Source organism: Manacus candei, unplaced genomic scaffold (genome assembly GCF_025592945.1).
Source record: "Manacus candei isolate 608988 ecotype Guabito, Panama unplaced genomic scaffold, ASM2559294v1 h1tg000043l, whole genome shotgun sequence".
NCBI classification, from domain to species: Eukaryota; Metazoa; Chordata; class Aves; order Passeriformes; family Pipridae; genus Manacus; species Manacus candei.
Genome location: NW_026138091.1, coordinates 18,376,896 through 18,395,415, shown reverse-complemented (window position 1 = coordinate 18,395,415; position 18,520 = coordinate 18,376,896). Strand labels below are relative to the sequence as shown.

At 35.3% G+C, this 18,520-nt stretch overlaps 1 protein-coding gene across 4 annotated transcripts in view; it reads left to right on the top strand.

Moving 5' to 3' along the window:
• The window catches only part of CADPS2 (calcium dependent secretion activator 2), a 287,348-nt gene that overhangs the window by 158,772 nt on the left and 110,056 nt on the right, over window positions 1–18,520 (top strand). For all 4 annotated transcript variants that reach the window (XM_051795418.1, XM_051795416.1, XM_051795417.1 and 1 more), the window contains exon 9: window positions 17,158–17,224. In XM_051795418.1, coding sequence (XP_051651378.1) covers window positions 17,158–17,224 — 67 coding nt within the window. The remainder of the gene's footprint in view (window positions 1–17,157; window positions 17,225–18,520) is intronic.

Sequence of the window (18,520 nt, the reverse complement as noted above, 5' to 3'; positions counted from 1 at the left end):
GGGTTGAAAGTGTCATTCATGTAGCTGTAATTACCTTATCTTGATAAATTCAGATAAACCTGTCCTCATTTTTACATTCATAAGGGTGCATGCACTAAGGTCAAAATTTCCTACGTACATTATAAGCAGCACTTTTAGTGATGTATGCATGCCTTGCAACTATTATTCCAAGGTGTCTCATAACAGTATTTTCTGTTATCCTAGTTTAATTTGTGCTAAGTGCTAATATTTCACTGTGCTAAAAGAATCCTAGCATTTTGCCATGAAGAAAAGTGCTAATGTGTTAACTGTCTTCATTTAAATGATTTCGCTATTGTACACTTTTGCAAAATCAATTGAGTATAATCAGTTACTTTTTCAAAATTAAATTGAACTTCATGAAAAATGACACATTAAAATTACATTAATGATTGATTGGATAATGATGATGGCTTAATGCAAAATTACTATGGAAGAAGCAAAAGCGTTTATCCTGCTGCTACATCCTTAGAGAACAGATTATAGCTATGAGCCTGATTTTCAGTGCTTCCCACAGTAATTGCTTCTGAGGAGGCACAGGGAATCTTTGAAGACTTTAATGATATGCCACTGCCACTTTAATTGCTAAGAGAAGCCAAGAGAATCCTAATTGCCAAGAGAAGCATTACTAATTAAGGTGTCATTCTTAATTCATTCCATAGTAATTAATCTGAAATATTTGTAAAAGCTGAGATATAAATTTAGATCCAAACTCACTTAGCTTAACCACAACAGACTTCATGTGAAAAAGATCCATGGGTTAGTCAAGGCTCATAGTAAAACTTAAAATATTTTTCTTACAAAAAAGTTTGCTTTGTTTTTTCTCATAACTTTTTGAAACACGAATTTAAGAAATTGAGAATAGGTTTAAGAATCTGTTCTCATTAATACGTAATTTTTATTAAAATTGTGATACTACTCTCACATTAAAAAGATCATTAAAAGTGTTTATAGAGGGTGTTCCTTTTTCTTATATTTCACTTTAAAGCTACATGCTTCTGAAGTGTTAAGATGGGTTTCCTTCAGCTCTGTGATGAGCAAAATTATGCAGGTTCAGTTGTGTATGTAATGTCTTTAGATCATAACTTTACAACACTTGTTCAGTATTTTCTTGCCTTCACTAGGATTGAGTATGCATAATTGATTAGATATAGAGAATGCCCATAATCAGTACTGCATGTGTGTCAGATCCTTCTTTAATTCATCTCTGCTAAAATTCTTATTGAGCCTCACAAAATAATTGGTTGGAGCACCTTGCTCATATTGGTTTCCTGTCTGTTTCCTGTATACTGGATTTTGTACCTTGTTCTCTTTTCAGCTTTCTTTAATGCAGTTATGTCACAGTCTCACTGCATCCTAAACTCTTATTCTTTCAGCATGGATTATTTCTTATGGTTTACCTTAATGGTGCCTCGCATTCATGTGTAAACACCAGTTAATTTCTTCTTATCATGTAATATCTGAGAACATATGACCAAGCATCTCAGTGACCCATGGAATGGCTAGGTAGACTTTTCTGATCTATACTATCAAATTTTTGTCTGCAATTCTCAACTTTAAAACTCTCTCCATCTCAACCTCCTGGTCTTTGTATGCATGTATGAGATAAAAAAGAAGTGAAAAAACCCTTGGCAACAATTCTCAGTGCATCATGTTATAGAACAGATTACTTTCAGGCCGTCAAGATGGTTATGAGCTGTACTGCAGCATCACTGAGGACTTGTCAGCATAGTTTATGTGGCTGATACCTAATTCATGGCTATATCACTTGAGCAAATTTGAATGCAGTATCACTGCGAGAGAGAGCCTGGTCAACTGAGTACCTTCTAGCAGGAGGCACTTGATGCAGCAGTAGGATAAAATTAAACCCTCTACCAAGATGGCAGATTGCATGTGATAACCCTATCATGGAGAAAGAAGAATTGAAGTATGAATGGTTCAAAGCGCAGTAACCTGGACTTGTCTAAGGTACCTATGAAGGATTTTTAGCCACTGATGGCTACCAAAATTATGCTACCCAATACAAAGAGATGGTAGTCTGGAAAACCTGAACTGTGTTTGGCATGTGTCTCCTTGACTACAAAGGGAGCCAAGTGTGAAGTGTGCCCAGACAGATCTGTAAAGTGGCTCAGTGATTGTGGAGGACCTTAGATGCTTTTCTGGGGATTTAGTTCAGTCTCTGTCAGGTCTTATCCTAGACTTCCAGCCCTTTAGTGGCTGGAATATGTGGGGTGCACTAGCTGAGCACAGTACCTGATTTCATTTAATGCAAGAGGAATCTGATTCACGTGCTCTGATTCAATTCTGCAGTGTGAACCAAGTGCTGCAACTGGGGGACAATGAAGAGATTTTCTTCAAAAGCACACTCCTTACTTAGACTAAGTTACCAATGTAGATAAACCCTTTTTTTCTTTAGGTACTTCTTTAAAGTACCTGAAAGTAGTTGGGCAAAACTGGGCAACAGCTTCCTTTGATGCCCATGTCAAGGGTTCAGGTAAGAGTTCAATCCTGAAAATAGATGAAATACATGTTTTTGTGTGAAATCTTACAATTGTGCTTGTAAATATTGGCTTTATTGGATTTTTTAAAAATATAAAGAGTACAATATAAACAGAGCCTTGTCTGTTATTGGAAACGCTCAAATCAAAACTTCAGAGAGCTATTCATGTGAAAAAAAGATTTTTTTCTATATTCTAATTAAAATAACAAAGCTGGTGGTAACTTAGCTGGTGGTGAAATGATGTGCTAACATTTTACTGAAAATAGGCCTTAAGTTCATGAAATTGTTCGGGAGGAATGGAGAAAATACTGTGATTTGCAACTGATTTTTCTTCTAAAACAGTAACTAATAACTTTGGTTTAAGTTTCATTTGCATGTAAGTGTTCTTCCTATCAAGTAAGAAGTATAAGTGGGCTGACCAGTCAGTCTTATGTGGATTGAAGGTAGTATTAAAAAAAATAAATGTTGTCAGGCTATAGCAAAATGTGTGCCTTCCTAGGTCCTCACAGGGAAGATCATGATCAGAGTAGTTTCATGTACATGAAGTGAAATATGGGCAGGTCTTTTTTTTTTTTCCTATGCATCATTTGCCTTACTAAAATGAAAGCATAGAGTAAGCTGCTTATTATTAATACAATAAATGATGAATAAATTTATCACATCAGAAGTGTTCTGAAATTTGCAATAATAAGTTCAAAATATTGGGAACTTCCCAGTAACTCTACAACATAATCGAGGGGAGTCTGGTCACTGGAAATTTCAAGTTGGCTTTTTCTGCATAAATTTCTTTATGTTATTGTTACATTGTTCCCATAGCTTTGCAGAAGTATCATTCATAACAAAATCTGAATTTTAGTTTTGCTTAAATTTACTACTCTGTAAATGCACCCAAATATACTGACAACATCATTGGAATGAAATTGCATGCAAGTATTTTATATGCTAGACTATATTTGTTTATTTTGTATTATATTTTTATTTATTTCATATCAAATTTTTTAACTTTTTGCCATCTAAGTTCCTTTTGAAAGTTGTCTAGAAACTTCCCTTACATGCATGAGTCGGTAGTAATGGAGATGTAACTGATTGTGATATTCCTAATAACATTATTACTGTACATAGTCACCTAAGCAATATTTTTATTTTCCCAGAATGCAGGACGGAACATCATTGAAATAATTGGTTTAGATGTTTTTTATTTTGCTTTACTCTATATATGTGCTATAAATGAGCATACACGCATCTCATGTAGGTGAAAGATGCAGTTTACTTAGTAACCTTTTGTCAGGTGATCTGACTCATTTCTTGATACCATACACTAATCTGTGAATTTAAGAGAGAGTTATTTTCACCTGACGTACACTGACATTGCATATGGACTGTCATGGCCTGGCATTACTTCTATACAGAGAGTGCCAGTACTATTAGATGCAAGGATGGGGGCATGCCACCTACCTGTTATGTCCTTCTGTCTCTTGCCCTATCCATCTGTTACTTGTAGGAAGGTAAAATTCACCTAATCTTTGTCTTTTGGAATATAAACAGTTGCAAAATCAAAGGTATGACAGAAAAATTAATTTTAAATACTAATAGTATGTAACCAGTCGAATTCTCCCTATGTGTCCCTGGGTCTGAGGGTGGATTTCAACTCATAATATGCTATTCTCTATGGGCAAAAATAGTTCTAACACAAAATTGGATGTAAAAGCAGAGCTAATTTCTTATAAATTCAATTAAGTGGTTTTGGGTTTTTTACTCCACAGTAATATAATTTCAATTATTACAGTATTGCATTTATTTCAACGTAATAGGAGAGTCCTCATGGCCCTGCACTACTCTTGCTTTGCTCAAATAGTATATTTGTCACAGCCATCTCCCTTTAAATAGTCCATGTCCTGTTAAATGTCAGCACAATTGTGTTAGCAGTCCAATACTGTACTGTCTTGTCAGGGTCCTTGAGTACCTCTCACATTCTTAAATAGGCATCACTTTGGCAGGCTGGCAGTTTCTACAATGTCATCAGTCTAGTGATGCTTTCATATGGAGTTGGCTCACTCTGTCTTTTTCTTTAAATAAAACCTATAAAGAAGAGTTCACCCTGCACTGCAAATAGTCTTTTCTGCGTGCTTACTGTCACAAACCTGTTTTAATTTAATCCCCTTCTAAATTAACTTTGTGTCTGTTCAGCGTTGTAGTATTACTTTGTCTTTTCATAACGTGTGAGGTTTGGGTTTTTTTCACTTTATGTGTAAAGGATAAAAGAGAGCAGGTAAGTGAATCATAGAATGATAGAATGGTTTGAGTTGCAAGGGACCCTGACAGGGACATCTTTCACCAGACCAGGTTGCTCAAAACCCCATTCAACCTGGCCTTGTACACTGCCAATAGGGCATCCATAGCTTCTCTGGGCAACCTGTTCCAGTGTCTCACCACTCTCACAGTGAAGAATTTCTTCCTAATGTCTAATCTAAACCTGCTATCCTTTAGCTTAAAGCCATTGCCTCTTGTCCTATCACTATATACCCTTGTAAAATCTCCCTCTCCAGCTCTCTTTTAGGTTTCCTTTAGGTTCTGGAAGGCTACTCTAAGGTCTCCTCAACGCCTTTTCTTATCCAGGCTGAACAACCCCAACTCTCTCAGCCTGTCTTCATAGGAGAGCTGCTCTAGACCTCTGAGCATCTTTGTGGCCCTCCTCTGTATTCACTCCAGCAGGTCCATGTCCTTATGTTGGTGACCCCAGAGCGGGACAGTGTATTCCAGGTGGGGTCTCACAAAAAATGCATGTATGTTAAATGCTGTACATGGTTTGTCTTTGGACCAACAGACAGAAGAGACCTCTAGGATTATCTTTCATGCTGCTGCCTGTATGGAGTGAACTGAGGACAGATTGGCAGGGAAAGTGTTCTGGTAGGTGTAGGTTTGAGTTCTACCACTGTCTCCATCAGGGTCAGACCAGCTTCCCCTTCCTTACCACATAATGTTATAAGATTCCCAACCCAAAACTGCCATCTGCTTTTCTTCAGTTTGTTCCAAAGATGAAAATTGGTGTGGTTCTGGTGAGAGAAATGTACATAATCCCAAGTACACAACTAGTTACTCTTGCTCAGTAAATCAGTGGCTTAGAAGTTACTATTTTTATTATGTGTTTCTGCAGTTCTGGTTTTAACTGCTGATTTCAATTTTGAGATCATTTGAAGTTCAGTCTTAAGTGGAATGCACCATATCATATAGACCAAGTAGAAGAGAATAAGAAACTTGGCTCAGTTTGTAGTAGTGCTGATGGGAAGTCTGCCTGCAGATGTGCTCCCCTCATGGTTGGCCAGCCGATGGCCAGCCTCTTTTCTAAAACTGAATGTTTGTAGCTTTTTAGCCTTTTTCATCTGGTTGTAAATCTTGGCTTTGAAGGGCAAGCTAAGATCTGAAGCAGCGATCTGAATACTTAGACTACGGAATGATTCCTTTTAGATTAAGAGCAATAGGCCAGGAACCAATACCACATGACATGGGCAGAGGATGTCATTTTACAGATCTTTCAGTCAAGCCATTTAGAAACACATTCTGAGTAATGAATGCATCCAAATTAAATTGGAGGTGTTATGCAAGCAACACAACTGGGGCTGATATTAAATATTAAAAATAATGCCAGTAGCTGAAAACACTTGCTAGGCTATGATCTCTAAAAACGTTACAGATGTTGCAGTTGCTTTTTTTAATTCGCCGTTTGTGAAAATGAAGAAGAATCAGGAGAGGAACCAACAATTTGTGTAAATGCAGGTTTACCATTATTTTGTGTGTTGAGAAGCAATGGATCCATTTGTAAACAGGAAATAACTGATCCTTAGATTAGAATTGTATGATTAAGTTAATAAAGTAATCATATCATGTAAAATTTTATTGCCATTATAGAATGTGATCGTTCAACTTAATCACAAATGCTACATTCATTTTTAATTGAGCTGTATGTATTCTCCTTAATGGAAGGTTTGAGGTTTTTTCTTGCACACTCAATATATTTTAATTGAACACCTGATTCCTGCCACCAACACATTAACATCTGGACACTATCTTTTATGCATATAGATACACTGATTAAAACTCAGCAGAAAAGCAGATAAAAAGACAACATTATGGAACACTTTCAGCCGTAATTTTTTATTATATATTGAGAAGCTTTTAATTACCTTACTTCATTTAATTAGTCCTGCTACTTAGGTCAATTGGGTTTTTATTGATATGCCGTGTTACCAACTTCACTAATTGGCACAAAATGGCATGTGACTATACTAAATATCTTGTCTTTCTTGTCCAAAAGATTTTCTTATGATTTTTTCACAATTCTGAGACTTTTTATTTGTTTCAAAGTCTTTTCAACAATATATAAAATATTTTGACAGAGTAGCTTGATTTAAAATTTAGCATTTCACTTTTCATTTTGTTACTGAGTTAAAGACAAAAAAGATTATAAAGAAAAAGTGTTTATTTCCCAACAATATATTTTAGCATCAGAAAATAACACTACCTTTTGTAGTTTTTAAAACTTTAGTCTTTCTTCAGAATGAAAAGTCTATTTTAAAACATTGTTTATCATTATGACTTTAAGCATAATTTGTCAGCATTTACAAATTTAGTCTGGAAGAAAACCAGCAGTGCTGTGTCACTGCAGCTGTTGTACTCTAGTGGTTTTGGGATCTGTTCTGTAGTGGAATCTGACAACTCTGAGTATAGAGGAGCTCAAGTTATATAAACATTTTAGTTCATAATATTAATTTCCAGTTAATTGGTAACAGAGCTTATGAAAACAGAGACTTTATGGAAACGTAATTATCAAAAAATATTTTTTTTCTGTGTGAGATAATTTCTTTGAATAATTGCTTATAGACCTCTCCTTAATTTTAGATTCTTCTATGCCACACCATTTTTTATATTTTTGTTTAAAAATGTAACATATTTGTGACTCACTAATTTCTCAAGATGTATTTGGTATCTCTATACCAGGCAAAAAAAGATTACAATTTAACTAATAGCACTTTTTTGGTTTACCAAATACTGATCGTTTTGTGAATAATTTCTATGCTTTTTGAGTTGTTGGGTAATCTTTCTAATACATGTGTTTAACTGTGTTGGCACTTCAACAGATAAAGTAATTCATCATTATGCAATCAATCTGCTCCCCTTAATTTGAGAATAAATGTATTATTAGTATGTATGCTCCCACAGAGACATGATTTGTGGAATAATATCACATTCTACTTATTTAAAATACTCATTTTAAAATTATTTGAAATACAGGTTTTACAATCCTTGCCCTGAAGTTTAACTTAACCACTTTTTGTGATTACGCAGTGGCATTTCCTTTCCTCTTCCAATCTGTCACAAGCAGGTAGCAGGGATCAATTTGAGCTAGATTTTCTTAGTCTGGGCCATGGCATTATACATATCCTGACATCCACAGGAGGGCAGCATGGTTAAATTAAGGGAGAAGATGGCAATGTGATTATATTCCAGAAGCTAAATTAATCTCACTTCTATTTTCTCTTAGATTTTATGAATTTCATTTTTTTTTAATTTTTATGTAACAGCAGTTTTAGAGTTGAATATCATTGTAGTATTGCTATTTTAGGTAGACAGTTACTTGTCAGAGCAATCCTGTGCAGCAGCAATGGACTGATCCCAGGAGATGGCTCTGATGTTCCCTCACAGGTGGTAAATTCTGTATTCCTGAAGTCCTCCTACAGCTCCAACCGCAAATCAGCTACAGTTTAATAACTCCAGTGGAGTGACAGAGCATTTGAACGTTTTACTTTCTGTGTATTTAATGCGATAAAGAACTTCTTGCAAATCTGTGCTGCTGTTATAAGCTTATATCTTTCTTGCATAGCACTTTTTTTTCCCTAACCACCACCCAAAACAAAATCATGTTAGGAAATTTTTTTTCCTAATTCTATTAATCCATTTTAAAAATCCTGAATTCCATGAAGGAATACTTAAATAACTTTCTCAAAGGGAATATATTTTCCAGTGATTCATTTCTGTTGTTTTCTAGAGTAAGTCCTGTGGAATTCACTTTTACATTGTTTGCTTCTATGTGGCATTTCCAAGGATAAACATCCAATCACATTAATGGTTCTAATTCAAATTACTGTACACTGAAAGCTGTCTCTTCCAATGCCAAAAGACAATTGCTAAATATTACCAATGGGTGCCAGTTTCAGAGTTAGCCAAAAGAGCTGCTTCCAGGCACAGGTAGTTGAGGTGTGGAACTGTGCTACTAGGTGTAGATTTTGAAAGTTTAAAATGTTTGAGAAAAACATTATGGAAATTAATTGAAACAAAAATCCATTAAAAAGTTATAAACACAGAGACACCATTTTTAGATAAAGAAACTCCTAGAGACAGTAATAGCATGAGTATATGAGAAATTTCTGGGGGTGTATAACTGCATACTTCCCTCCACGCCCTGATGAGAACAAGGTACAGACCTGGCTTTTGGGTGGCCACTTCTACATTCTTCTGGAGAGAAGTTTCTTCAAAAGCGACAAAGTGACATGGAGTCAGAAGACTTTTTGTTTCTTTGACATCTTTAAAATTCTACATGTGTTCTGTATAAAAAACTTCTTAAAAATGGATATTTTCAGAGAACTGATTGGCTGGGTCATACCATGAAAGCTTTCTTCCTTGTTTTTACCTTTGTATTGTCATCAAAAGATAGCCAGAAGTATAAAAGTATTTTTTTTACTCCAACTTTTGATGAAAGGATCACTTACAGTTGTTCTGCACCACTCAGTTTCCTGAGGCAGAACAACTCTATCAGAATATAAGATTAACCTTGCTGTTTTTGACCAAATATTCATATAACCCAATATCACGTCTCCCACTGTGGCCAACAGCAAATGACTGGGAAAGTTTATAAGAGTAGTCTCAGTACTCTTCCAGACTCCGCTCATCTGCAGACCAAGGACTTTCTGAGCAGATTATGACTGCATATACAAACATTCAGTGCAATTAAATATTTTTTTCTACAGTCTGTCCAGGAATGCCTAAAATGCACAATGAAATGTACGTAATTTGCGTTCATGGAAACAAGCTATAACAGTTACATTGCTGTGTGAGAGCGGAAATTAATGTCTGGCACTGTTCCTACATTCCTTAAAGGTGCTAGAGATATGATGGAGACAGTCCATACCACTGATATGCAGGCAGCATTATGTTTTTCTGCTTCTGTATGATGGATGGAAAGCGAAGTGGTATTCTTAGTTTTTCAGTGCATGAAGTGTCAAAATTTTAATCCGGAAGAAAATAACAGAGTTCCCAATAAAAAGCTTTTTATTTCTGCAACATGGGGATATTGTATATGAATTCCAGGAAGGTAACTGCATTTTCCCCACTTTTGTTCTAGCACTTTTCATTCTGGATGTCTCTATAGTAGCATAACTAAAAAGAATTGTTTTCTGCCCAGTGTGCCAAACATTTTGAAATATTTACAGTCAGTGTAGTCTCTGTTCATTATCAACTACATTGTCATTGGATTCACAGAAGTTTTACCTCATAGCATTGGTTGAAAAGAACAAACTAAGATTTACTATTCTGAATTGTGCTTTAGAATGAATACTTCTGTCAGATGGCAAACATTTTCCATGAATGTCACATTATCAACTTTTCATGATGCCTAGGTACCGAAAGCCTCCTTCATGTATGTCTTTTCAGGCAACTAATTACAATGGCTAAATTTGGAGTCTTTGCACTGCCAGGATCTGGTAGAGCCCATGGAAACAGAAGGGTGCTTCCAAAGGGTAATCTGCAAAGTTCTGAAAATGAAATATACCCTAAGCATGCTGGATCCATACAAGGTGCAGGGGAAACATATTCACTGAAAGTGGCATAGTGGATTGCAAAGACAAACATGTTTAATTTGCTGGTTCCCTTTGAAATATTTTCTTTTCACTTTTTTTAAATTCATAAATGAGTTGCATGTTTTGACACACGGAGTTAAAAGACTGATCAATTTTACAGGCTTCTGAAATGCATTTTCCAATGTCTGGAAGATAAGGGCTGTTGTGAGACTTTCCTGGATGTTTTTTTCTGGTGCACAAGGACCTCAAGTTCTGAACAGTCTTGCTCTTTTCCGCTTTGGTTTCTCTCCCACAGAAGTTAATGTGGTATTGCTAACCTCCTGCACTGGACATGTTGTGAGGAGTAATTGCTTGGTTTATAAAGCACTCCTCAAGTGTCACAAAATGTTCCTATTAAGGGAACAATCCTATGTAAGTGAGGACTTGGTAAACTGATTTGTTTCAAATCTTTGGTGATGTTTTTAAATGGTGGTTTTAATTGAATTCTTTTAGGGATTTTTTAAAAAATCTCATTGTCAAGGATTTTAAAAATTAGTTTTAAAACATCATAACATTCTGAATAAACATATTCTGTGTGCACAAATTAAAGAAAGGTGCTAGACTGATTCAATGTCATAATTTTTGTGCTTCTTTTCAAATCACAAATCAGGATACCAGGTGTAACATACCTTCTCATGCCTTTGCTAGATCAGACCCTTTAGGCTACTTCATAAGTACTTCAAAATACCTATTCACAATGATGACAACAAATGTTATGAAAATACTTAGAATTTACAGTCTTCAGGATAAAAAGTGTATGCATCTTGTTCTTCTTATATATTTTATTACAAAAAAATTAGCTTTGCTGAGGTCTGTGTTCTTTAGGAAATTAAAATTATATCAATTCAAAAATACCAGTGAAAAGAAATACATGAAATATGTAACCACCCAGAGATAACCAAAACCAATTATCATTCCTAAAAGAGTTCATGCTTTTACTGGCCTCCGCCACCAAAGTTTTCAACACCTTTTTATTGTTTCCGTGAGTGGATGTGTATGACCTAGAAACAAAAGTAAATCTTTCATACTAACAGGTCCTTCATTTAGACTTTCTAGATCACAAATGATATCACTCCCTGACCGGAAAAATGGTCATCAGTTTTTCCTTGTTTTTCTATGTAATTGCAGTGTCATGTGCTTCCAGTGACATGCAGATGTGTAGGCTGGATACTTGACTACCTCTGGGTGCTCAGATGCTTCTGAATTTTTTAAGGTCTTTCAATGTAAATAATAGTTTCCACCGCTAAAGTGAACGGTTAGGGGAGAGCAATGTCATTGAAACTTTTTATACTAAACCAACATCAGCATTTAAATTCAGATTTTCACTTTGAAAACCAATCTCTTAGTTGTTCCTGCTTACTGTGCTTTTCTGTTCACAGCTTATTATCTTTTTCGATTAAATTTAACCAAGAGTTGAGCTCCAGGGGTGTACCCGTATATCCTGCAAACCACTGGTAGCTATTTTGTCCATGGGTTGAGACTAGAGCTAGTCCAAAGTAAGCTGCATCAAAAAGCAGAGAGTGGATGTCTGCTCCTCAGCACCAGCTGTTTTGCTGTTGTGCTGCATTACCTATTTACATTGCAGTTAGATTACATTAGAATTAGAGTGCTTTCTACATTTATGTTGCATCTAAAGGATTTAGTTATTTTGTTGCTGAAATTCTCTTGAGGCTAAAGGATGTTCTTCTGTCTTCTTAAACAGTTACACTTTACATACCAAATAGGTTTCATGATATGACATAAATTGGATTAATAATTCTCAAGTTGCCATTGTAGTCACTTCACAGGTTCCATAAGTACTAGCATGCATATTCACGAATGTTGAAGCACTCTGGAGTTTAGTAAAATATCACTGTTAAAGAATCTAGGAATATCTGATCTGCCAGCATACCAATAACCATTTATACTGTAAGTGAAAAGTTGTTTATCAGGAAAAAAGCCACACATTGTCCTGTTCATATTATGAGTATCTTGCTAATTGGAATAAATGGAACTGTTTTCTGTGGCTGTGATGTTTGTATTACTTGACATTCTTCAACATTTCTTTATCCTTAGCAGGCATAATTACAGTAGTTTAGGCTGATTTTTTTTCATTCCATCTGTTGAAGGCTTATTTAGTTCTCTTTCTCAAGAGCACAGAAAGTACTAAAATGAATCTGAGAATGTTTACAGCTAGGTTTCTTATGACCTAGGTCATATTGTTGTCTTGAATCAGTTTTCTCTCTCATCCTCAACTGAAGACAAAAAAATTTCTTAATCTTTCGGGGTTAAATAAAAGAAGGAATGCAGTGCCGGGAAGATTCCTTTTATGCAAGGCACAGGGATGACTGAAAGTGCCTGTGGGCATTTGGTCTCCATTGGCTCTCTCAGCGAATGCAATGATGCCCACGGATAGCCTGTATTGTTGTCAGTTAAATGGGATCATGAGTGTCTGAAAGGTGTTTGAGAATGAACTGAAAATCATTTTCACAAGTGGATGATTACTTCTGCCACATGTTAACCGAACTCTATCAGAGTGGCCCAGATTTTTGAGACTGCATTAATTGCTCTTTCAACCTTGACTGAGGTTTCTCTTTAAGAAAGGCCTTTGCTGGACTAAACTGCTACATGTATTGATTTTTCTTTCTATATTTTTTTCATTGTTTGTGATAAATGAAGCCTTTTACAAGTAGAGAATTTATCATTCAAGATGTAGATAGATTGCTTCATTCCTTAGAATAAAAAGGCTGGTCTAAAAATGATCTCTGTAGAAGTAATAAGTCCATTCTCATTTCTCTATCAGTGAATAGCTCCAGTATTCCACACAAAATTATGTTTTTCAGCTATTCATTAGTGCTTATTTTATTCATCAAAAAGTAAAACCCTGCAGTCTTCCAGTGAGGTGAGGACTTAGAGCAAACAAGCTGCCATCATCTTTCCTGTGTATGCCATCACATAATTGAAACTAAACTATAATATTTAGCAGTGTGGTTTTGCATTTTGGTAGCAAAAGGAAATATACTTTGAAAGCTATTCAACATTTATGTATTTCCAATATAGGGATGCCCAGACTTTTTAAAGAAAATGGATGTTCATTTTGTTTGTTCCATTTCTGGAGAAGAAAATTGTATTGACTGAGATGAGATGATGTATAAAATGTTTTTATCCAGGTCTTTCTGTGTTTTGTAGTGGAAAAGTAATTTCTTGTATTTTTACTTGTTTTCCAGGAAAATTAACTTTAAGTATTAAATGGGTTTTTTTGGTACCATATTATAAGCGTTGTGAAGTATAATCATGTAAATCTGTGGCTTCATAGAAATCAAATTTTTAGGGTTTTATTTGGGAGTGAATGAAGAGAAAAAAAACAGTATTAAACAATTTTGAAGAAAAGAAGATTGCAGAACTGTTTATAAGAGAAAAAGTCTAAAAAAAAGTGATTGCAGAGTTTGTACATTTGGTTGCATTTTCACATTACTACAAAACTGCTAGAAAATCTTCACACTGGGGTCACACTTAAATACTCAAAATGTTTGATCAAGGTCCTTTTTTCTATGTGCTGTATAAAAACAGGTGTATTAGTCTTAAGTTACTGGAAATTATGTGAGTAATATCAAAACACTGAAGAAGGCAACCACAAATGTACATACAAACTATAAATATTCTTTCTAATGTGCATATGTACAGACACAGAAATTATGTGTGTATATCTCATTTTACAGAATAAAAGTCTGCCATCTGAATATGTTTCAAAGTACATCAAAATCCCAATCTTTCCGAGCTTCTTGTCAGTCTATTTATTAAACATTCTCAAAACATGATCTTACAGAAAAGTCAAAATAAATCTAAGCAATTACTATTGTTGTGTTCAGATATAGGGGAAGTATTTCAGTGTCTTCCTTCCTTGTGCATGGCTGAAGTGTAGTAATTCAAGAATTATTTTAGATGATCCCAACTTTGGAACCCAAATTAGAGTGAGAAAAATTGAAACAAATGGTGTGGTTAATGTTTAGAAATATGGAATTGGCTTCTTCTGAATATCAGTTTCTTCTTTGTATTGAACATAATATTTTACCTGAAGAAAGGTAAAGTATTTGAATGAATGGCTGTTCTATGTTTCTTGTTCCTGCTTAAAATAGTCTGAACAATTGACACTGTGCATCTTGTGCACATTTTTTTTGGACGGAGAGATTGACCGGAACTGATGGGTGAATACAGCTACACGTATGGGTAGAGAAATAGCAGGCTGCAGTTGTGCGAGTTCATGACTGTGAGGGTCTGTTCTGGTTTGTGGTACTGACATTTACCTGAGACTCGTGAAAAATAATGCAATTTCCCATCTTAAAAACAAAACATTCTTCAACTGAGACCCATGAAAAATGGTGCAATTCCCCATCTTAAAAATAAAACATTCCTCAGCTTAGCTCTAGGATTTAGCTGACTTCTGAGTCTGTTAACCTAGTAATTTCTGCTCCAGCTGAGAAACCCAAGTCTCATTTAATTCTGCAAACTGGCTATTGGAGATTTTTTTCTGTTCTAGACATCAGCTGCAGTTTCTACAGAAAAAGAAGTTCAAAGAAGATTCTAGAAGTCTAGAATATTTGGGTCCTTCCAGATGTAAATGTTAGACTCTTGAGTAAGAATTAATCTCTTTATCTTTCAGGAGCATGCACACTTCAGATGAGCACAGGAGATACCCCCTGTAAATGGCTGAAACTTTCTACATTAAAAAAAGCTGTCACCATTAGAGATGGTACTGGAAGAGGGATTAATAACATAAGATTATAACTGTGTGTTTATAGTGATTTGTAAAACCAGACAACATAAAGCTTTGCATTTCTATACTAAATCCAGCTTTGTGTCATGAATGCTATTTTCCTTTGTTACCTACTCTTATGTGAGACCCGAAGATTTTAAAGTGAGATAGTTAATGTTCCACTCTTTTGTTTCCCAAGGAGACTCTTATTTAACACCTTAGTTGGAAGTAATTTGTAGGCGGAATAAAAGTGCACATTGCTATTTAATTTCTTTTTGTATGCTTTCTTATTTTTTATTTTTGAATTCACTGTATCTTGTGTTAGTTCTGCCTGTACGTGGTATATCTTACATGAAAAGTAATTTAAAAAGCAGCCCACTTTTCCCTATGGCAAATGTTCTTTTAAGACCTCTTTTTTTTAAAGCACCTTTCTGTTCCAGTCTCAGAATAGAATTAAATTGAAAAGGAAATTAAGAAAAAAAGAAAACATTAACACCATTAATTCTGAAAAATAATTAACTTGGTGTTTCTAAGTTTGGGTTGCTCATTTTCTGACATTTTCCTGTGAGAACATGAAGCCTGGTAATTGTGTACACAAAGCCAATTTTTTCTCCCTCATACAAATAAAAAGCAGAGTAACCAAGTGAGTCAGAGCTTCAACACAAGTGTAACAGAAGCTGAAGAAGGGCAAACATTGGTGTTGTAATAACAAGGGAACCACTACTTAATCTGACAAACCATCATGGTTAATAAGCATTATGCTGAACATTCATTTTGGACACAAATTTGTCCTTTGTGATGACTAATGTGGGAAAGAATGTGCTTGAGTTTACGCCTAGGACAGTTGTAAAAAGGTTTTGCCCCTATTTTGTTTGCCCATTTCAGGTAAGATGTTGGTTCATTGCTCTGTTTTTTAACTGAGTTACAAACTTATCGGGCAGCAAAGCCACAAAAGTAAGCAGAAGACCGTATCCTCTTACCAGAGAGGCTCCTGTTCATCTATCAATCATCCAACCAACCATTCCCATCCTAGTTATTATTTCGTCATAATATGTGTACCAGCATGCCCTGGAGAGTGCCCTGTTAAGCCAGAATTCATTGGTCTGAACGGTTATTGTTCTGCCTTTGACCAACCTCGTATGAGATGCCCTTGACAGAATCTGGCCAGCCAGAAGGGGCAACTCTTGGGTAGTATTTTGCTCTCTTGACAGGTCTTAAGCATCAGATCCTTAACACTCATAGGCTCTTGCTTACAATCCCACAGCTCATCCTTTTCTTCTTGCTGTCTTTGTTAACAACAGCGCAACATGATCACAGTGACAGAATAAAAAGTCACCATAATGCCAGAAAACTTGCTGCAGTCTCTTGGGTAATGAGTGTGCTCCCCCTACCACCACAGAGTATCAGCATCTGTGGTTTTCTCATCTCACTAGTTGATACTTCTCATTACATGATCTGATTCAAAGCCTGGAAATTGCCAAGGTGACAAGGAGTTGTTGTAATCTAAGAGTCTTTATAGTGAAGTGCTTCTGTTTAGGAAATTAGATTCTAGTTTACTCTGGGAAAAAAATTTAATCTTGTGTGTCTACTGACATTGTGTTATGTTACCAAACTGACTTCTCACAGACTAAATGAACACTAGCAAATCTGTAGAAACCAAACAGGATAAAAGCTGTTGGGGAGTTTAACTTTTCTAACATTCAGTATTTCTGTGTAGTCAAAAGTGTTCTACTTTAAGCCATATTTTCTATTTTTTGGACACAATTGGTGAAATGTAAGTGGTTAGTCTTCCCAAATATGAAGTCATTTGTTTCTACTTTTTGTGTTATTTTGAGTGAAAAGGGATGTCTCTTTGCATTTTTATGATATGAGTAAATAGAAGAAAAAAATAACTTCTTTAATGTGACAACACTGAAGAAGCAGCTCAGTAGGTAGAGCAAATTAATACACAAATTTGTATTGGGTCCTCCTAATGTCATGCTTCATACTAATGGAAAAATACTCCCTTTCCTTTGCAGATATTTGTATGCTCTAGGACAGAAGGTCTGGAAGCGGTGGAAAAAACGCTACTTTGTTCTTGTTCAGGTTAGTAGTCTACCGTGAAATTTCAATAAAAAGAATTCTTGGACTATGAATTATGTATGATTTTTGGAGCCATTCATAAATCAGTATCTCCAGGAAATGTATGCAGTACTACTCCAAGCTTCTTGTTAGTTTTTGTAATTTACATACCTAGTAAACTGAAGCATTACCAAGTTTTGCATATATATAAATAGGTTCCTACACTGAGCAATGTTTCAACTGAAACCTGGAAACTTCTGAAGGAAACTTCTGTGACACTGTAATAGTCTGCTGACAGCTTTCCACCACCACTTCAGTTAAAATAAAGTCATATTTCACAAAAAGGATTGTACTTACTGTTTAATCAATTTAAGTACGGGGAACGCTGTTCTGCATCCTTTGTTTTATTGACAGAAAACTCTTAAAATCTGAGTCTCCATAAATGTCATACAAAGGTTGAAGCCTGTTAGTGAGGCTTTTTTTTAAGAACTAAACCCTCTTAAACTACTTTGCAGAAAGCCTAATTCCTTTATCACTCTGTCAATCACACTCACCTGGTCTCCTCCTACTCTTCAATTATGAAAATTGTAAGGATGTAAAAGAAAATTACTGAACAAGTTCTTTATTAAAGTTAAAAGCCAAGAGTATTTGCATATTATTCTTGCTGAGCTTGATGTCAATATGGTGTTTTTGCTGGCTTCAATGGGAATTGGCTTGCATATTAATAATCAGTGAGTAATGCTTATAAGGTTAAAAAAGTTGGAAAGTTTACAGAAGTCATTTGGGTTCTGATTTTACCAAGATCCTTTGTGAAGAGAGGAGGACGTTTTGTGACTATTAATATTTGTCAGTGTTGGGAAGATCTCTATATAAGGCATGGATGTGAAGAGAAAATTATTTAAAGTTGCAGAGAAAAAAAAAAAAAGAAAGTTTACATGTTGCCTTGTCCTTCATGCTTTACTTTAACACTCGTCCTACTTATCACCCCTCTCACAAAAACAAAGAACTTGTTCTTTTCCTCTAAGACACAGGTGTCATCTGATTTTTAAATTGTACACCTAAGAGATACATAGTCTTTATGTGAGTGTGATATGGAACCATCATCTGGGAGACCAGTTTATTCCAGTCAAGTTAATTTTAACTATCTTCCGCTCTCTATGCTGAAATTGAAATACTGGGGGAGAATATTACAGGAATTTTCCAACTGTGATGGGATTTAGTAATATATTTCATTTTAAAACAGCTATCAATTCAAGAAAGCTATATAAAAAATACCATGTTAAATCAATATTTACAGTCCAGGCAGCTCTGGCTCATTTA